The 22,559-nt window shown below is 44.0% G+C and overlaps 1 protein-coding gene across 1 annotated transcript in view; it reads left to right on the top strand.

Annotated features, from left to right (window-relative positions):
• The window catches only part of LOC124613794 (peptidoglycan recognition protein 1-like), a 56,892-nt gene extending 40,066 nt beyond the window's left edge, over window positions 1-16,826 (top strand). The window contains exon 3 of the mRNA XM_047142516.1: window positions 16,249-16,826. Within this exon, the coding sequence (XP_046998472.1) occupies window positions 16,249-16,826 (578 nt within the window). The remainder of the gene's footprint in view (window positions 1-16,248) is intronic.
• The last annotated feature ends 5,733 nt before the right edge of the window (window positions 16,827-22,559 follow it).

Genomic DNA, 22,559 nt, shown 5'->3' on the forward strand with positions numbered 1-22,559 from the left:
TTGAGTCCCATAGTGCTCAGAGCCATTTTTTGAACAACGCTGAAGACAGCGCTCCAGGAAACATGTACGCTGCGCGCTGCGATAGATGGTAAAATCGTCTACGAAAAGGGAGCCTGATACATCAGCTGGGAGGCAATCCATTATTGGATTGATCGCTATGGCGAAGAGAGCGACGCTCAAAACTGAGCCCTGTGGCACCCCATTCTCCTGGCGAAAGGCGTCGGACAGGACAGAACCCACACGTACCCTGAACTGTCGATCCATTAAAAAGGCACAAATAAAAAGAGGGAGGCGACCGCGAAAGCCCAATGTATGCATGGTGCGGAGAATGCCCGCCCTCCAACAGGTGTCGTAAGCCTTCTCCAAGTCAAAGAACATAGCCGCGGTCGGGCGCTTCTGCAAGAAGTTATTCATAATGAAGGTCGACAAGGTAACGAGATGGTCAACAGCAGAGCGGCGCCTACGAAATCCACATTGTACATTGCTAAGTAGGCGTCGAGATTCGAGCAGCCAAACCAAACGGGAGTTAACCATTCGCTCCATCACCTTACAGATACAGCTGGTAAGCGAGACGGGTCGATAACTGGAAGGCAAGTGCTTGTCCTTCCCCGGCTTAGGAATCGGGACAACAATAGACTGGCGCCAGCATGCGGGAACATGACCCTCAATCCAGATGCGATTGTAAGTACGAAGAATAAAACCTTTACCCGCAGGAGAAAGGTTCTTCAGCATCTGAATACGAATAGAATCAGGCCCTGGAGCGGAGGACCGTGACCGGGCAAGTGCATTTTCGAGTTCCCGCATGGGGCATTATAACTTTCGCGATTCGAGGAGCGGAAGTTTGGTGGCCTGGCCTCGTCTGCCTGTTTTCGGGGGAGGAAGGCAGGGTGGTAATGAGCGGAGCTCGAAACCTCTGCGAAAAAGCGGCCGAATGCATTGGAGACATCCTCATGGGCCACAAGGACGTCATTCGCGACCCGCAAGCCAGAAACTGGTGAGTGGACCTTAGTGCCAGATAGCCGGCGCAGGCTACCCCAGACAACAGAAGAAGGAGTAAAACTGTTGAAGGTGCTTGTAAAAGCAGCCCAGCTGGCTTTCTTGCTTTGTTTATTAACATGACGACACTGCGCACGTAATCGTTTATAATCGATACACTCCGCCACTGTAGGGTGGAGTTTAAACGTGCGTAAAGCACGTCGACGAGCACGTAAAGCGTCTCTACATGCTGCGGTCCACCAGGGGACCGGTACGCGACGTGGAGAAGAAGTAGTGTGAGGGATGGAATATTCAGCAGCAGTGAGAATGACTTCCGTGAGGTGCGCGACCTGACTATCGCAGCTTGCGAAGGTTTCATCCTGAAAGGTCGCCCTGGAAGAGAAGAGCCCCCAGTCTGCTTTGGAGATGTTCCAACTAGTTGAGCAGGGAGAGGGGGTATGATGCAGGAGATGGATAACACACGGGAAGCGGTCGCTCGAATGCGTATCAGAAAGTGCATACCACTCAAACCGTTGGGTAGCACATATAGAGAGGAATAGGTGTGAGATGTGTCCGAAAGAAAAGTAGGGGCGCCAGTATTGAGGCAAACAAGATTGAGGTGGTTGGAAAGGTCTGCTAACAGGGAGCCCCTCGGGCAGGATGCTGTAGAGCCCCAAAGGGGATGGTGGGCATTGAAGTCTCCAGTTAACAAAAATGGTGCAGGTAGCTGAGCAATAATTTGCATCATGTCTGCCCTGGTAACGGCAGACGACGATGGAGTGTAAACGGTACAAATGGAAAATGTAAAAGTGGGGAGAGTAATTCGGACGGCAACTGCCTGCAGGCCGGTGTGCAATGTGATGGTATCGTAGTAAATATCATCCCGGACCAGCAACATAACCCCTCCATGAGCCGGAATACCTGCCACAGGGGGTAGGTCAAAACGCAAAGAGGTGGTAGTGTGCCAAGGCAATTTGATAGTATGGGCGTAGCTTCGTTTCCTGGAGGGCTACGACGAGCGGACGGTGCAAGCGGAGCAGCAACTTTAAGTCCTCTCGGTTGGAGCGAATGCCGCGAATATTCCAATGAAGAAGTGCCATCGTGAGAAGAAAAAGAAAAAGGAGAAACAAGAAGGGGTCACCTCGAAGGCCGCTGAGGGCCTGGCTTCGAGCGAGCACTGCCGCCGCTATCAATAGGCGGAGAGTCATCGTCCATTGGTTCAATAGGTTCATCGGCCATCTTGTTAAGATGGCCGGGAGGGGGAGCGTTCTCCGTCGGTGAACGGCCAGATGTTCGGCTACCAGCGGTGCGGCCAGGCGAAACGGATGACGGCCTAGGGCGGCAACCGCTTGGTGGCGCAGGAGAAGAAACGCGCCGTGGCGGAGAAGGAGAACTTTGCTTCCTATGAGCCTTCTTGGAAGGTCGTTTAGTGGAAGTACTAGTCGATGGCTGGGAGTTCGAGGTACGTAGGAAGTCTGCACGGGACGGTTCCTTCTTGAAGGCCCGTGCATCTGACTTCTGGGTCTTTGTTTTGGCAGAAGCTGATGAAGGAGTTTGTGTCTGAGGGGTGACGAGAGGAAGAGGAGACGTCGACCGGGCGATCTTAGCACTGGCCGAACGGACGACCGTAGTGCTGAAGGTCAGATCGCATGTCTGCGTCGCCTGGTAGCCCGAGGCGAGGCGAGGACAGTACTGTATTTCCCCGCTGGGAGCAGCGTGGGCTTCCCACTAGCAAATAGCTTGCGAGCAGCCGAGGTGGACACTTTCTCTTTGACCCGAATCTCCTGTATACAGCGCTCATCCTTGTAGATGGGACAGTCGCGGGAGGACGCTGCATGGTCACCCTGACAGTTCATGCAACGAGGAGACGGAGGTGGACAGTCACCCTCATGGGCATCCCTGCCACAAGTGACACATAGAGGAAATGATTATGGCTCTACAACTTGTGGTTGCAAATAGACCTGGCAACCCCCCCACTTACGCAGCGGGAGGGGGGCGCGGAACTAATATAGATGTAACGCTAGTTACGCCAAATTCTGCCAACATCATTCAGAATTGGGAAGTCAAGGAGAACGCGACAACAAGCGACCATAATCTCATAATGTTCAGCATAGGAAATGGAGGTTGTCACTGGGCCACAGGGTGGGAGTTGCAACTGAATTTCAAGAGAGCTGACTGGGAGAGACTAGCGAGAGAGTGCGACATTCCTCCATTGCCAGAAGGTGATGCACAACAGGACCTGGACATAGACAAGCGGGCCGAAGAACTGGTAGGTGAAGTGACCAGAGCGGTCAAGGCAGCTGTTCCAACCAGGAGGAGAGCCATGGCGGCCTCCCCGTCACCATGGTCAGCTGAACTTCAGGAAATGCGGCAGTCTGTCAGAAGGCTGAGGAGGCACTACCAGCGCAGTGTCGTCTGGTGGGAAAAACAACGATGGTTACAACTATACCGGGAGGGTAAAGATAGATTCCAGAAAGAACTAAAAGAAGTCAGACTACGTAGTTGGGAAAGATTTGTGCTAGACCAGCTGGCCCTGGATCCATGGGGAATACCCTACAAACTAGTGAGGGAAAAGATCCGGTCCCCAATGATGTTATCAACAGTCAGGTGCGGGGATGGGATGACAGAGTCCTGGCAGGAGACTGCCGAGGTTCTTCTCCGGTCCCTGCTGCCTGACGACGATGAGGCCAGCGACACGGAGGGACAGTCCCAGTTACGAAATCAAGATCTGGATAGAGTTGCTAACAACAGGGCAGTCTACCCCTTCTCTGAAGAGGAAGTGGCTGGCCACATTAAAGCATTGAAAACAGGTAAAGCCCCCGGCCCAGACGGCATTGTGGCGGAGGTGGTGCAGTTCCTGGCACCCCAACTGGTGGCACCACTAACCCAGTTATACAACGAATGTCTAAGACAGGAAAAGTTCCCGAAAATCTGGAAAGAGGCAAACGTTGTTATAATCAAAAAGGGACCTAACAAGGACCCAGCGGATGTTAAGTCTTATAGGCCAATTTGCCTACTGAACATCCTCGGGAAATTATTCGAAAAATTGCTAGCTGACAGACTGACTGCACACCGAGTGCTGTGTGGGATGAGTGGCAGGCAGTTCGGCTTCAGGCCGGGGCGATCGGCAACTGATGCGATCGCTCTAGCGGCTGAGGTCTGCGACTCTACCCCACACAAGTACGTTGTTGGCATCATGGTTGACATCAGTGGCGCATTTGACAACCTGTGGTGGCCTTCGCTCTTCTCCTGCTTGCGGGAGAAGGAGTGTCCAGGGTCGCTATATGGTTGCCTGAGGAGCTATTGTGAAGGGCGGGAGGTCTGGCTATCATCCCCTAGCGGCAGAGTAGGAAAATCCATAACTAAGGGATGTCCCCAGGGCTCCGTACTAGGTCCCCTGTTCTGGGACATCCACATGGAACCGCTTTTAGACAGTTTGGAACAGAGTGAAGAGGTGCTAGAGGTGATAGCCTACGCGGATGACCTCCTCTTGCTGGTCGGCGGCCGAAGCCGCGAGGGCATTGAACCAAAAATAGACAGAGCGATGACCAAATTACAACTGTGGTGCACAAATATTAAGATGACGATTTCACCGACCAAATAGACGTACTTATTACTGAAGGGACAGCTGGCGAGGAACCCTACAGTTAGAATCGGAGGCTCACCAGTAATAAGACGACAAGAGACTCGCTACCTGGGCGTCATCATCGATGAAAGGTGGAACTCTGGAAAGCACATTGAGTCCGTATCCCAAAAAGCATTGCAATTATTAAACAATCTTACCTCAATAGGTCATAAACGATTTCATCTACCACCACATCTAATCAAGTTGTATCACAATAGTATATTAACATCAGTAGTGGGTTACGGATCGGGAGTCTGGGCACATAGGCTCACAAGGGTGGTGCCTGCCATGGCAGTGAGAAGAGTACAAAGAAACATGCTTCTAAGATCCATAGGGGCGTATAGAACTTCTCCAGGAAGTGCACTCTTAGTAATAATGGGGCTCTGTCCTTTAGACATCAAAATTCGAGAACAAGCAGCTTGGTACTGGGTCAAGAAGGGGAACAACGCGAAAACAGAGAACATCATGGGAATACTGGTAATAGATAGGAGAGAAATACGTAGGAGGGGCGAGGACCTATGGCAACGGTCTTGGGAAACAGAAGAAACTGGCAGAAGAACATTTGGGTTCTTGCCAGATGTAAAAGAAAGGCTAGGGATGAAGTACTTTGAGCCAACGCGGGGTCTAATACACTTTCTCACTGGTCATGGGCCCTACCCGACATACTTGTGTCGGTTTGGGAAAAAGGCTACACCCGAGTGTGACTGTGGAGCTTCGGAGGGCACTCCCGACCATGTGGTTTACGAGTGCCCCCTTTTCGATGATGTAGCAATAACACTGAGACAACAACTTCCACACAATAACACATACGACCTATTACGACACGAAGAAACTTTCGACACTTTAAACAAATTGGCAGACGAGGTGTCACGAAAGGTATTGACGGCATACCTTGCTGACTTTCATGATTAAGGCATATACCAAATGTGTCCCATTACGAGATACAAAAGGGTCGTTTACGATTAGAGACACTTACCGAATGTGACCAATTACCCTCATCCTATACCGCCTGTACGTGGACTGGTCGACTTCTTAGTTGCAATCCGCCACGTGCAGGACTAGGGGGATCAGGGTACACCGATAAAGACCAAAGCACCGGAATTGACGTAGGTTTAGTAGTAGTTGTAGCTCTAGATATAGATATTAAGCTAGGAACCTGCAGCGACAAACGGTCTTGGCCAGCCCAGTGTCAGGGGCACGCTCATCGGGATTAGCTCGATGAGCAGGGCCTAAAGCAGTAGGTTTATATCTATGCTGACACACCTGTAACGCTGCAGGCAGTTAGGAATAAACTAGTAGGAAGATAGTAATAATTAGTATGTAGAATTTAGCCGTAGTCTGCTCATTATTCTCTAGTATTCTGTCTGTAGCTCACAATAATTAACATAGCATAATATAATAATAAGAATAAATAGCTGCTGAAACACCTAATATATGTAGATTAGTTATAACCCACTAATCACTAAGGTAGTGGGTTCCTTTGTATAAATATTATTAATGTTGAATAAAGAAATTTTTTTTTTTAAAAAAAAAAAAAAAAAAAGAAGAAAAGAAAAAGTGACACATTTAGCCGCATTGGAACAAGACTGACGAGTGTGATTAAAACGCTGACACTGGTAGCAGCGCGTAGGTGTCGGGACATAGGGGCGAACAGAAATAACCTCGTAGCCCGCTTTGATGCGCGACGGCAGCTGAACACTATCAAAGGTCAAGAAAAGTGTCCGGGTCGGTACAAGGTCATTGTTGACCTTTTTTCATGACCCTATGGACACCCGTCACGCCCTGTTCAGCGAGGAAAGACTGAATCTCCTCGTCAGTCAATCCGTCGAGTGTTCTAGTATATACCACCCCACGCGACGAATTCAAAGTGCGGTGAGCCTCCACCCGGACAGGGAACGTGTACAGGAGTGTGGCCCGAAGCAGTTTTTGTGCCTGAAAGGCGCTCTCAGTTTCTAGTAACAAGGTACCGTTACGCAACCTAGTACAAGACTTGACAGATCCGGCTATGGCATCTACGCCCTTCTGGATAACGAAAGGGTTGACAGATGAAAAATCCTTTCCATCCTCAGATCGAGAAACTACGAGGAACTTTGGGGCAGGCGGTAGTACTTTTGTCACTGGTGGGTGGTCAAGTTTCCGTTTTTGGGCAGAAGTAGAGAGAGAAGAAGAAGAGAAATCCATTGCGGAGGAATCGCCCATGATTGCCAGCGTCTCCGATGGCGCGCTCCTTCCTCTCAGAGGGCACTCCCGCCTTAGGTGAATGTTTACACCTCAGGTCACACCTCCCGAGAAACGGACGGAGGGACCAATCGGCATGGTCGGAAGGTGTCAGCTCAGGCAATCACCCCTCTCCGGGCCTGGCCTTTACCAGGGGTATGTGCTTGCCTTACTTGTCTACCCAGGGCGGGGAGTTACGCGTTACCCCGTCACCGGCTACGCGTGCGAACGCGTGGGTCGGCCTTCAGGCACGCACAGGGAGGGAAGAAGAAGAGGAAAAAAGAAGGGAGATAGGGAGAGAAAGGACAGACTGTCTCAAACGCTGAGGCGGAGAACAGAGGGGGGACAAGAAGGCAAGGAGAAGAAGGCAAGGAGAAGAAGGTAAGGAGAAGAAGGCAAGGGAAAAAGTAAGGAAGACAGTGAGAGGGAGAAGGACAAAGAAAGGAACCAAACAAAGGAAGGAAGAAACAAGAATAAGTGAATAACCAAAAAGACCACAAAGAGAAGTCGTGGAACCGTCCGTCTCCGGACGCAGGTGCAAACTACCCCCTTAAGGGGGAGGGACTCCTTTTAGTCGCCTCTTACGACAGGCAGGAATACCTTGGGCCTATTATAACCCCCGGACCCGCAGGGGGACGTACAATTCTGTGCTCCAGACGTACTTTGTCAGAAATTTCTCTCACATACTAAGCGCAATGCGTGATGGTAATAGATTTGTTTTGGCCAGGAGTGCTGTCTTTGCCCATATTAGTCTCGTTTGTATCTCGCCCTTGCTTTATCCACAATCTGTTATTTTGCTTCCAAGGCAGAATAATTCCTTCCGTTTTCCTACTTCATGATCCAGCATGTTGATGAAAAGTTTACCGATGACCTCTTTCCTGCTACTCCTCTTTACTTCGGTTTCCTCTCAATTCATATTGTGTGCTCATTAGACTGTTGACTCCATTCAATAAGCCCTGCGATTCCACTTATTTTCAGTGAGTTTCCCAATATCAACGAGTCTCATCATTTATATCATTTCAACCTGAGTTTTACGCCTTCTCTTGAACTTTCCTTTATCTGCGTCAGTGGTTCTTCGATCACTGCTTCTACGATATGTAAACTAAAGAGTGAGGGTGAAAGATTGCATCACTTTGCTCTTCCATTCTTCTTTTTCCCTCTTGGTTCTTGTGCATAATGAATGTTACCCATCTCTTTCTACAAATTACTCTTCTTTCCGAATGTTGAACATCGTGGACCATTTTACATTATCGAAGGATGTTCATAGATTGACAAGTCCTACGAACATTCCTAGACTTTTCTTAAGTCTTGCTGCAATCATTAAGCGCCACGTCAGAGCTGCATTTCTGGTGTGTTTACCTTTCCTAACGGCAAAACGATCCTCATCTAATAGATCCTCAACTTTTTTCCCATGCTTCAGTATATTACAGCCTATCTCCGACGTTATTGAATCTGTACATAGAGAAAATAGTGAAAGAAAGTAAAGAGATAGGTGGAAGAGTGAATTTGTAAGAGTGAAGTTGGAAGATTGACGTTGTAAGAGTAAAGTTGAGGGAGAAGAAACAGAAACTTCAAGGTATGCTGATGGTCCTGTAATTCTGTCAGATACGGCACTAGACATGGAAGATCAATTGCACGGAAAGAACAGTGGCTTGGGAAGAGTTTACAAGATAAACCCAACTGAAGTATGACAGGGGAACGTGTTACAGTCGAATTAAGTCAGGAGATGCTGAAAGAGATTTATTAGGATATAAACACTAAAACAAGTAGAAGAGTTTAGTTATTTAGGCAGCATAATAACTGACGATGGTCGATATAAAGAAGTTATAAAATGTAGCCTGGCATTAGCAAGAAAAGTGTTTCTGAAAAAAAGAGTAATTTTTTTAACATCAAGTATAACTTTTATTCTAAGGAAAATTTTTCCGAAAGTGTTTGTCTGGAGATCAGCCTTGTGTGGAAGTGAAACGTGGACGATTAATAGTATAGACAAAAAAAGTACAACTTTTGGAATGTGGTGTAGCAGAGGAATGGTGAAGATTGAATGGGGAGGTCGAGTGAATAATGAATTAGTACTGAATCGAATTCGGAAAAAAGAGTTTTGTGGTACAACTTGGCTGATAGGAGGGGTAGCCTCTGGGATCCTCATGCTGAGGAATGAAGAAATAGTTAATCTGATAATGAAGAGAGGTGTGGGGGGTAAAAATTCTGGATGGTGGAGAACATAATGCAAGGATAGAGAGTAAGGAGCCAGGAGTGGAAACAACCAGGAAAAATCTATTTATCCAGATGTTTAACTCGGGGTCAGTGGTGCTATTTATCAAATCATTGAAATTTATAGACGTTTATTGTCATCACTAGGAAAGCATTGGTATCACGTGATCGACAGGCACCAAAAGAATTTATAAGACGTTTGTTAATGTTCCCCTATTTACAATAGCGAAGTAGCTTCTGTCACCGATAGAAATTTTAGACTTTTTCGAGACTATTAAACGGTCCGTACGAAGTAAATACAACAACTGAAAAAATCTCATAAAACATGGAAACACAAAGATCATACACAATAAAAAATATTTCAAAACAGACTGCAAGGAAAGCTTTCAGAATTCTGAATAAAAATTTATAAATCCATAAAGCTGATAAAATTAAATGAAGGAACTATTGACGTTATATAGTAACGTTTCTTAAACCCAGTGACAATAAACAATGACAGAACCCCAGAGTACAATAACGTGCGCGTAATACCCATGAAACCAGTCATAATTTCTCACGTAAAGTCTTTTAACGTTCTGCCAGGGGATGTGTAACCATCGCAGTGGAAAAGACAACCAAGCCATAGAACACTGCAATGACCTTGAACGAGCAAAAGACGCTCCCCAAGATAAATAAAAAGTTTAACTGAGGATAGTCTTGAAACAATAACGCACGGAAACACGCATGTCACACTTCCTTGGTAGGTAGGAAATCTGAAAGTGTTTCGTTTTAAAATGTTTCTCACCAGACTAAATTTCTTTTGGTGTACCGCTGGCGGTGCCGTGAACGAAGGTGGCAATTGTTACTGTTGTACCCACTGCTGCCGCAAGTTGTGCCCTTGCTCGACCTTGCAGGCTACAGAATATTTACGGTGAGGTCCTCCTCATGTATCATACCGAGTGCTGAAATGTGGAAGCATCGAACCTGTGACAGAAGACAGAGTAGGATGTCAGGCTTCATATCCAACAGAAATAAAACATCCGTATGTTTTCGGCGCGGCACTTTAAGCGCGGCAGCTAGTTGGACTTAAAGTCATTAAGCGGGCAAACTACACTGAGGACAAGACTAAGAACACAGAGAGGCATGCTGCGCACGTCACACGGTCGCTGTAGCCCTCGTTGCTAGGTTACGAAGTGCTAATGTGTAGAGGGAAGACCTCTGTCGATAGCAGTTTCATGAGGCGATAACTGTATCACAAGCCTTGACAATAGTAAGCATCCAGAATGAAATTTTCACTCTGCAGCGGAGTGTGCGCTAGTATAAAACTTACTGGCAGATTAAAACTGTGTTCCGGCCCGAGACACGAACTCGGGACCTTTGCCTTTACTCGCGGGCAAGTGCTCTACCGAATGAGCTACCCACGCATGACTCACGACCCGTCCACACAGCTTCAGTTCCGCCAGTACCTCGTGTCCTACCTTCCAAACTTCACAGAAGCTCTCCTGCGAACCTTGCAGAACTAGCAGTCCTGGGAGAAAGGATACTGCGGAGACGTGGCTTAGCCACAGACTGGAGGATGCTTCTGTGAAGTTTGGAGGGTAGGAGACGAGGTACTGGGGAATTGAAGCTGTGGTGACGGGTCGTGAGTCGTACTGGGGTAGCTCACTCACTAGAGCACTTATCCGCGAAAGGTAAAGATGCCGAGTTCGAGTCTCGGTCAGGCACATAGTTTTAATCCTTCAGGAAGTTTCAACGGTAAGCAGGTTATTAATAGAAAACACGTAAAAGTAAAATTCTTTCAAAAAAAAATGGTTCAAATGGCTCTGAGCACTATGGGACTTAACTTCTGAGGTCGTCAGTCCCCTAGAACTTAAAACTACTTAAACCTAACTAACCTAAGGACATCACACACATCCATATCCGAGGCGGGATTCGAACCTGCGACCGTAGCGGTCGCGCGGTTCCAGACTGTAGCGCCCAGAACCGCTCGGCCACCCCGGCCGGCAAAACTCTTTCTACAGATCTCAAACCACTGTAGCAAAAAAGTAGTATGTATAATAAATGTAAAATTGTGTACTAAAAATCTTACATAATCCCGCAAGTGGAAGTTATGTTTGAGTAAACAGTATTCACACCTTCAACTCGTATTTTTCATTAAGATTTGATTCCTTGCTTCTTCGCATATACGGCAATTTATTAAGTTATTCTTTCCAGCAGTACTATGGAAACAAAATGAGGTATGGGTTATCCAACCTCCTCAAATGTATTACAAACAGTCTTCTACTTGACATATGTAGTTATCACTAAAATAATATAACAACTGATTCATAATCGCAGTTGCATCTGGTGATACATCACTTGCATTTTGTAGACATGTTTTCGTTAGTAGCCACACAGTACGTCGCATACGGAAAATATGTGATACAATGTATAAGGCCACACTACTTTTACGAAGAAACGCTCTACCTAATCTTAAAAATGTTGCTCTTACGGTTTCTGCAGTGTCCTATGTCTCTTGCGACGGATGAATTGCACACTACCAAAACATGATCATCATATCCACGTAGGCTAGCACCAGAACTGGTGAGAGGCTGGTTTCCGCTACTACGTTAACTATTTGCCATGTCTTTGCATTATGAGTAATATCGGTACCTTAATTTATCCTTATGAATTTAGAGATTCAAATGGTTCAAATGGCTCTGAGCACTATGGGACTTAACATAAATGGCTCTGAGCACTATGGGACTTAACGTCTAAGGTCATCAGTCCCCTAGAACTTAGAACTACTTAAACCTAACTAACCTAAGGACATCACACACATCCAGCCCGAGGCAGGATTCGAACCTGCGTCCGTAGCAGTCGCGCGGTTCCGGACTGAGCGCCTAGAACCGTGAGACCACAGCGGCCGGCATGAATTTAGAGAGTTCTTGTTACTGTTTCATCTAGATATTCGTCTCTCATTTCCATCGAATATTTACTGATTACTCGACTCCAGACAGGGTAATGTGCAGCTGTCAGTTCTCTAATGGGACTTTAGTGTCCGAACAGTTTCTGCGTATTTAATAGCTTGTATAAAAGCAACCGTCTGAAACGAAACCTGACACTTCTGTAGGTCGTTTGTTGCGGCTCAGTAGTTGGTGTAAAGGGGTAATAGAAGGCATTCACTGTACAACTTTCGAAACGGTTTGTGGAGCCATCATTTATACGATGAAGTATCCTCCAGGTATACACTAGGGTTGGAACTTTAATAGTGGCAACAATTTATTTACAACTCCTGCAAAATAGATACGTGTTTCAAAGTTTTACTGACCTTCAGAGTAGTCACCAGCATTGTGTATAACCCGTTGCCAGCGATGTGGAAGTCGTAGGGTACTCTTAGCAGTGCCAGTTGTGTTGACAGTTCGAGCGGCGCGGTCTACTGCCCGTCAAATTTGTAGCAGTTCTGAAGCGAATGCCTTGAAGTGTTTCCTTCAGTTTAGGAATCGAGTTGAACTCACGAGGGCTTAAATGGTTCAAATGGCTCTGAGCACTATGGGACTCAACTGCTGAGGTCATTAGTCCCCTAGAACTTAGAACTAATTAAACCTAACTAACCTAAGGACATCACAAACATCCATGCCCGAGGCAGGATTCGAACCTGCGACCGTAGCGGCCTTGCGGTTCCAGACTGCAGCGCCTTTAACCGCACGGCCACTTCGGCCGGCTACGAGGGCTTAAGTCAGGGTAGTGCAGCAGGTGGTATAGCACCTAGCAGCCGCATCAGTCAAACACATCAGGAAGAGCTCGCACTGCACATGCTTGAGCATTGTCCTGCAAAATGATGGTCAGGTCCTGCAGAAAGTGCCATCACTTCTGTCTGTAAGCTAGTCGTAGGTTGTGTTTCAAAAATGAACAGCACAGAGAGAGAAGTGGTGACACTTTCTGCAGGACCTGACCATCATTTTGCAGGACAACGCTCAAGCACGTTCAGTGCAAGCCGTTACTGATGTGTTTGACTGGTGGGGCTGCTAAGTGCTATACCACCTACTGCACTTGCCTGACTTAAGCCCTCGTGAGTTCAACGCGATTTCTAAACTGAAGGAAACACTTCACGGCATTCGCTTCAGAACTGCTACAAATTCGTCGGGCAATAGACCGCGCCGCTCGAACTGTCAACACAACTGGCACTGCTAAGAGTATCCTACGACTTCCACATCGCTCGCAACGGGTTATACACAATGCTGGTGACTACTTTGAAGGTCAGTAAAACTTTGAAACACTTATCTGTTTTGTACGAGCTGTAAATAAATAGTTGGCACTATTAAAGTTCCAACCCTCGTATAAGTAAGTATGTGTTAATATTCGTTATCGCCGTGACCGCCGTAAGTTCCTCCCGGTGCAGATGGCCAGAACAATTATTGCTACACGCACTCACTAAGACTGTGTAGTGTGGTGATCATGTTTTGTGATTTTTCATGTGTGGTGAGATCCAGGCCTTTCCGTCGGATAGTGTAATTTTATTGGGGTCTTTCCTTTGATTATTTTCGTTTTTCCATAGATATGTAAATTATATTTTGTATACGTCGAATGTTTTATAGGTTTAACTTCATAATATCCATCCAGGATGAATATATGATTCAGTTCTTTGTAAACCTCATAATGGCCGCAGAATTATTTCGTTAGGAAATTTGGACATGGAAAGTTGTCACAGACCACGACAGTTTACAGCGCATTAGGTTTTGTAATTTGTCTCCATATCACATTTCCCTATAACAAATTGATACCATTACTCTTCTGTGCCATCCTTGAATGTCTATATCCTGGTCAAAAGTACCGAATATTGGTAGGTAACATACATTTTTGTTATTAAACTTCCCATAAACACTAATGTATCAGTACTTAAGCTGCGTGAAAAACCAGTTTCCCAGAACATTCGGCTCGAGCTTGAAGTTAACTATTGTGTCCGTCTCTGCTTACAAATAAATTTTATTTGATCCGTTTCCGTCTTGAGGGAATGCAATTCTCTTCCTTCCAGACGTGTGTCGCTGAAGTTACCGCATCATGAACTGCATTTTTATTTTCTTTCTATTAGGTAACCAGAAAACTGCTCTTTACTGCCTGTACATACAGAAATTCCAGCTTTTATAGGAACTGTTCACAAATTTGAAATACATCCTGTTTCCACCAGCTGCTATTATTGTGATTTTCCGTATTTTGCGTTATAGCTGTTATTCTTCCATAGCTTGTCAATCGCGACCATAGAGCACTTATTTTAAAATGGTATTTACATCGAAATTTGTGATGGGATTGTTGCGGTTAACATTATTTTATACTGTGTGGAAGATTGTGTGTGTGTGTGTGTGTGTGTGTGTGTGTGTGTGTGTGTGTGTGTGTGTGTGTGTGGTGTAAGCAGTGTGTCCCCACTTACTTGTTTTGCTTTTCACGTTATTTTCACAATGAAAGCTGCACTTACTAAAAACTTGCGGTTTGTCACTGTTTACAAAATTCAAAACCATACGCTGACAGTTGAACGTATTCTGAGCTGAGTTAGTGCACTGTTATGAGTAACATTCCCAGTCGTAAATTTTCGATGCAAATAACCTTCTTCATTAAGTTCCCTGTGGTTGCAGATGACAAACTGTAAAGAAAAATAGTTATAAAGCAAAATACAGAAAATCACAATAACAACAGGAGGTGAAATATCAGAGCGAGATCGGATTAGGTAACAGCTACGGTAACAATATACAGGGTGTTTATAAATGAATATCAGGGTTTCAACGCTTTATAATATTTATTATATTAAACTTACAGTTATAAGTGATATATCAAATGAAAAAGTAACTCAAACAGTTTTACCAAGAACCTTATAAACATTCAATGTGAGCACCATTTGTCACACGGCACACATCAAGTCTATAGCCGAGTTCTTCCCAAACGTTGATAAGTGTGCCTTCAGTGATCGTAGCAACAGCTGCTTCAATCCGGTTTCTTGACTCAGGGAGGTCTGTTGGTAGCGGAGGCACACGATCCTTGATGAAGCCCCAAAGGAAAAAATCACATGGCGTTAGGTCGGGTGAACGTGGAGGCCATGAAAAAGCAAGCCCTGTCATTGGGCCCCTTGCGGCCTATCCAGCGCTTGGGTACAGTGAAGTTCAACCAATCGCGTACTTCGCTATGACAGTAAGGTGCTTACATTGAACATTTAGAAGGTTCTTGGAAAACTGTTTGAGTTGCTCTTTCATTTGACATATCATTTATAACTGTAAGTTTAGTGTAATAAATATTGTAAAGCGTTAAAACCCCGATATTCATTTATAAACACCCTGTATATGGAACTAAAGATTATGCACAGTTTACAATGAGCTGTTGACAGACGTTATACAGTATTTGGTACACTGCTAAATAAAGTGAACGACGACTACCATCGTGTGTAGAATGCCTAGTTCGATTACTCTTGGTGGCGAGTGCAGGTGAGTCCTGCGTTGAGGTTCTGTCTAACTGGCAAACAAACAGCTGACCGGCTCCCTGTGTCTACTTATACTGGCGCCCTGTGCCACGTATCAAACAGTAAGGGATGTATCTTAAAGGCAATCAAAGTTGCTACGGAGGTGTAAAGATACACTGTTTTGCTGAATTCCAGATAGGAGTTTTCCAAATCCTGTAGCAAATTACATTTGTTTCGGGATAGGGTGAATACCTTTCTTAAAAAATGAAATTTCTGTATGTACAGAGAGGAAAGAATTTTCCTGCTACCTGAGGGAAAGAAAATTAAAGACCCACTGACGATGCTGTAACTTTAGTGAAATATTTCTTGGTAAAAAGAAGAAAAAAATTGTGCCGGCACAAGTAGGATTCTATGTCGAAACAAATGTAGTTCGCCAGAGGATTTGGAAATCTCCTGTTTGGAGTTCAGCAAAAAAGTGTACCTTTGCACCACCGTACCACCCTTTTTTTTAACATATGTTCAAAATGGTTCAAATGGCTCTGAGCACTATGGGGCCTAACGTCTGAGATCACCAGTCCCCTAGAACTTAGAACTACTTAAACATAACTAACCTAAGGACATCAGACACATCCATGCCCGAGGCAGGATTCGAACCTGCGACCGTAGAGGTCACGCGGTTCCAGGCTGAAGCGCCTAGAACCGCTCGGCCACACCGGCCGGCTTAATATATGTCCCATACCGTTTGGTACATGGAAGTTGTATTTGCACACGAGGAAGTGTGGTATTTATGATCACAACAGTCTATATCTGATTGCAGGTACAACACTAGATCGGCAGTTGATGACGGAACTCGGACGAGAGATCAAATTGTGGCCCAAGCGGAGTTCAGTGCCAGCCGACTCTACGAGTCTTCTGCTTCACCCCATTCCTGCCGTGGTCTTCGGAGACACGCCTGGCGCGTACTGCGAGACGGCAGCCGCGTGCGTGCCACTGCTGCGTAAATACAGCGACGAGCGCCAGGTCCGGTGGAACTTCCTCGTAGATGTGGCGGGCAACGTCTACGTGGACCGAGGCTGGGACGCTGCCAGCAGCGTGTCGTCCTGGCTGCAGGGCTGCAACATAGCAGTAGCACTCGTGGGCAACTTCCAGGACCAAAATGCTACCGACAGTATGATGAACTCGCTGCGGCAACTGCTGGAATTCGGTGTGAGCTCGGGTAAGCTGAGACCCGACTACCGACTCGTATCGTACGGCCAGGTGGACTCCGTGATCCCCGTTAAGAGTCCGGGGGACGGCGTGCTCAGAGTGATAAACGGATGGCCACATCGATGCGTGGCAGACTGTGACCTTGGCCTAGAATGTCTTCACTCAGCACGTATAGTTAAGAACCGTTAGACAAAACGACCATTTTATTCGAGATTAAGATAAATTGCCGGAAACCATAGGCAATAGTTTTTTACTTATTCTAGTGCTGCTAATTTTCTCTGAAGATGTCTACACAGTTACTAACATTTATATCAGTGACTCCGTATTCCCAAAATATGTCACACTTTCGGCATCTCGTACAATTTAATCCACGGTCCATTTATAAATACAATCCTGACAGCAAAACAATGAAATAATCTGTGTTAGCATACACTGCCATACTGGCCACTTACACTTATTGTACGAGGTGTATTCAGAAAGTTTTAAATCTCATTTCAAGAAAATAAAGTTACTTAACTAATTCATGATACTGCTATTAGCACTGAAGTGGACTAAGCTCCGTCTGAACAGGCCTTAGTAGGCCCAACGGTACCGACCGGCCGCCATGCCATCCTCAGGTCACATGCGTCACTGGATGCCGTATGTCAGTTTACGAGACCGGAGCCGCTACTTCTCAATCAAGTAGCTCCTCAGTTTGCATCGCAAGGGCCGAGTGCACCCCGCTTGCCAACAGCGCTCGGCCGACCGGAGGGTCGCCCATCCAAGAGCTAGCCCACCCCGACAGCGCTTAACTTCGGTGATCTGACGGGAACTGGTGTCACCACTGCGGCAAGGCCATTGGCGTACTGTTATTAGAAGTTAGTTTAAAACAGTGCTATATTTCCTGTGTAGCTGTTGTTGTAAATGGACATAATAATAAAACCATATGATAGTACTTGTACCGTTTTTCTGCCTTTCTACGTGACAGTATTATTTCTTTGATTCCATCGTGGAAGATACCCTGTGGTGTACCTTAGTAGCTTTCAGAGAGTAAGAGATCTTAATCAGGCAAAAAGACACTGCATGGGGGCTTAATTAAATAAAATGCAAATATTTTTTAAATTTTTGGTAGCTGTCTGTCCGATTACGCAAGTCTCGTAAACGGTTGGCCCTGACTAGTATTATTACGCAATCTGACTGCATAGAACAACAACAAAGAATGAAAGAAAATTTTCGTTAAAACAGTTAATTAATTAAGTCCCCAGCAACTATAAAACCAACGCAACAACAAGCACAAGAGTAACTGTTCTGTGTGTGGAAGTGTGATTCAACGTACACATCTGGCACGGTTCTTCTTCAACAAGACTAGTACTTTTAAATACCAATTATACTGACGTGATAAAAGAAAATTAGAAATACTATAATTGCGCAAGAAACCCAGAATTACACTCTAATACAAGAACACACGCCAGATGCTTTGTTGACTGAACCTGTAATGACGCATTATTCAGGACACTGAAATAATGAGAAAAAAAAAGAAAAGTAGTTTGTTACCTTAATTTATATTGATGAAAAGCACTCTAAACATTACAATATCTCCACACCGACTCGCTACTACCACATCTCAACAAGAACTTCTCAGTACCACATCTCAGCAAGCACTCACTGCTACGAGTTCTTAACAAGCACTCTTCACTACGACATGTCAGCACAGACTACTACGAGCTCTCGACAGGCACTCCGTGGAGGCGGCTGAATAATACTCTTTGGCGCAATCTCTGACGCAGTGGCTCAGTGTAGCCACCTTTCATATGCCCCTCCTCCACGGGCCAGAATTTGATGGTGTTTTTGCCAGCATTGGTGGTGAAAATACCACCAAATTCGTCCACAAAAATACAGACAAAAATAAAAGATAATATTAATACCTAAATATCACATAATTAGTTAAATTTTTTTTGGCTTTGCACTGACCTTTCAATAACCTACTATACAAAATACAGTAATCAATACAAATTCTTTTCATACATGTGACTTTACATAATAGTTCACACAATACACAAAAAATCAGTTTATACAAATGTTCACATAAAATGCTTTCAATGATTAGTTCCAGTAGTAGCACCCAGAGATGGTCAACAGGTGCAAATACCAACAAGTGACATCATTTTAGTAGAAGCAGTTCCATTAGTGGCACCCAACAATGTTGAACAGGTACACACAGCAACAAGTGACATCAGTTCAGTAGAAGCAATCCATTAGTGGCATCCAGCAATGTTGAACAGGTACACACAGCAACAAGTGACATTAGTTCAGTAGAAGCAATCCATCAGTGGCACCCAGCAATGTTGAACAGGTACACACAGCAACAAGTGACATTAGTTCAGTAGAAGCAATCCATCAGTGGCACCCAGCAATGTTGAGTAGGTGCAGACACCAACAAGTGACATCATTTCAGTAGAAACAGTTCCATTTGTGGCACCCAACATTGTTGAACAGGTGCAGTCACCAACAAGTGACAACTTTTCAGTAGAAGCAGTCCATCAGTGGCACCCAGCGATGTTGAGCAGGTGCAGACACCAACAAGTGACTTCATTTCAGTAGAAGCAGTACATCAGTGGCACCCAGCAATGTTGAGCAGGTGCAGACAGCAACAAGTCACATTTCTCAGCAGAAGCAGTTCCATTAGTGGCACCCAGCAATGTTGAACAGGTACACATAGCAGTCCATAATATTCACTATCACTGATCACACTGTTCATCAGAGTTTATAAGCAGAAATTAAACATGTCCTAGTGGCACCAATCACGTAGAAAAAGTACAAGTAACAGTCCATAATATTCACTATCCTAATCACACAGTTCATCAGCAGAAATTAAACATTTCTAAGTGGCACCCATTATGTTGAAAAAGTGCAGGTAACAGTCCATAATATTCACCATCACTAATCAGACAGTTCAAGCATGAACAATAGTTTGAATACACATACAAATGCTTTTACAATGCTCTTACACTAAACATACAAATTCTAATAAACACACAAATGATATCAGATAATTGTCATATTAACTATTACAAATACACAAATATCAGTAAACCTATGATATTTATGGGTGTCAGTGCAAGCCACTACAAACAAATAAAATAATATTTAGGAGATAGGTGGGTAGGATTAGGAAAGGAAAACACACAAAATACACTCACTCATCTTTCATCCACATTAAGTACTACTATGTAATTGAATAGTGTTAACTGTGTAAATGCAATTCTGTCAAAATTTCATGTTCATCATGTGTATCAAGTAGTAGTGGCAGCAATGTATAACAGTCAATAATAGTTAAGTCAACGTCATAGTCATCATGTCAAGACCAATGTTTGCCAAGCCAGATCAAATGTACTGTTGCTGAACAACTGTCAGTGAGCCAAGATATGCAAATACTTCCTCTCTTCAAAAAAAAAGTATATACTGCTTAGTGATTTAACAAAGTGTGTGTATAGACTATCTTCCTTCTACTTTAGTGTTCTAGTCTGCTATCTTCATCCTCCTTGTTCCATAAGACCAACAAAAAAAATATGCACCTCACTTACTTCGCCTCTTATACACCAAAACTCGAATAATCATCAGCATCACATAATCTCAATACTTCAATAATACCTATTACGTCGATACATATAAATCTTATCATCAATATCATTTACCTTACCTCTTGTCCACAAAAACACCAATAATCATCAACTTCATATAATCTCAATACCTCAATAATACCTCTTCAATACGTCGACACATATAAACCTTATTACCAATATCATTTCACTTCCATAACAACTCTTTCCTCTAGTCAGTCTCCTCGAACAAGTACAGATAAAATCCTAATGCAAACCTCATCATTCCATACAATCCGAAGACACACTGTCAACACACAACCTCTGTGTAATCCATCTGACCCAAATCTTCTGTCCATCATTAAATAAAAGAAATGCATACATGACCTCTAACAGACTTAGTTCGAATAACTCTCAGTAATGAAGTACGATTACGGAGTGTGAATGATCATAATATTTCACAGTGTGTACACCACTTCAAGAATTATGGCAAACAAAAGCAAACATGTGGAGTATTTCTTGTGTCAAGTGTCACTTCCTATTTCAATTGCTCACGAAAAATGCAGTGTAATAACTGTCAATGGTCTAAACCTAGTTTTGGTATGTCATGTCGTTAGCTTCCTTCCTATTAGCATAAATTTATACAGCTTCCATAAAACCTCCAGCTCATGTGATTTCTATGAAGTTTCTTGTACTAATGTCGTTTATGTCGAATTATAGCAGTTCATTTTCCTATCTTAAAAATATAAGGCACTGAGCATAAGCAAAACATGCAATAGCGAGTAAATATACCACTAGAGAACAGAATGTCAATAAGTGGATGCAGCACAATTCTTACAACGAGGCTCTGCCAAGCAAACAATCTATAATTAATACAATAGTGTGACCTAAACTCTATGATTGTACACAGTATATCAGCATTTCTATATACCAAATTAAAGAGTAGTTATGACAACAACAGAAATGTATAAATATGCAATCCATACGCATAGCAGCAAACATATATCTTACATAATAAAGAGGTCATTAGTATCATATCAGCATAAGCAAATAAATGTTCATATGTCATCTTAATAAGTAAACATGAAGGCGCAAGCAGATAAATCACAAAGTATAACTTACATACCTAACCACATCAGCACAATAAATCAGGTGACAATTATAATTTAAATAAATAAGCACAGCAGGCACATAATTAAAAAATATGACATCAGTGAAAAAGCAGTGCAGCCAAGCGATGCATAATATGCACAAGTTACAACCCAGTTCATTAATAATCATTGTCAAAATCAGTTAACGTACGCAAGCACGTCGCTTCACAAGTAATTTCATAGAACATGAAATTAGCACAAAGTATGAATCACGTAATCGCGAGCAGCAAATTACGTCTAAAGTACGTACCTAAGTGGAAATATGTTACCTGAAAAATAAGCTCAATTAATAGTTACCTTTTTTTTAGTTTATTAGTTTCTTCTTCGAAATTACATTCTTCCTGAAAATTTCTCGATAGCAAGTCGTCTTAACGTCGGACACGCACAGAATTTACCTGAAGTTCTTAAATATTTTATAGAAACATATCCTGAAAAATACTGAATGTTAATAACATAAATCATCAAGTCACTATAGCTTTATACTGAATTTAGTCGGAGAAATTAGACTGTGTATTTGTTTATGGCTGTCAGTGCATTCGCACTGAGCGCTCGATCAGCTGTAGGCGCGTGACGTAGGAAGTAATTGTTTGCGGTCAACGACTGCCTTGTGCGGCGCGCAGACTTGACTGTTGCTTTGAGTATGTGCCGCCGCCAAAACACAGCGCGGTATCCTTGTATTCTCTGCATGTTTACATGTAGCTGTTAGTTTCTCTAAAGTATGTCATTCCACAAAAATTTTAGCGTTAGATATATGATGTATTCCCTTAGAGCGTCGTGATTTAAGAGTTTCTACTTCGACAGCGTAATCATGAATAATTTTGCGAATTCTATATGGACCGTTATAAAGCAGAAAAAATTTGCGACACAAGCCTTTTCCTTTGTGAGACAAACGATGAGACTTAATTAACACCTTCTGACCAACTGACAAGATTTTTAAACGACCAGGATGTTTAGCTGATTTCTCTCTTCTAGCAGCCGCAGATGCAATATTTTGCAGAGCCATGTTCACAACTTCAGAATGCCGCAGTTTCCGTGAAGGCGGAAAAGGAACGATTTCAGATATGCGATTTGTGGGTGCTTCGTTTTTTAATATCAGAATAGGCGGTAAAGAAGTTGAATCATTAGGAAGTTCATTCAGAATGTTTTGAAAAATATGAAGATACTGATCCCACGTTCTGTGATTCTGATGACAA

Source organism: Schistocerca americana, chromosome 4, assembly GCF_021461395.2.
Source record: "Schistocerca americana isolate TAMUIC-IGC-003095 chromosome 4, iqSchAmer2.1, whole genome shotgun sequence".
NCBI classification, from domain to species: domain Eukaryota; kingdom Metazoa; phylum Arthropoda; class Insecta; order Orthoptera; family Acrididae; genus Schistocerca; species Schistocerca americana.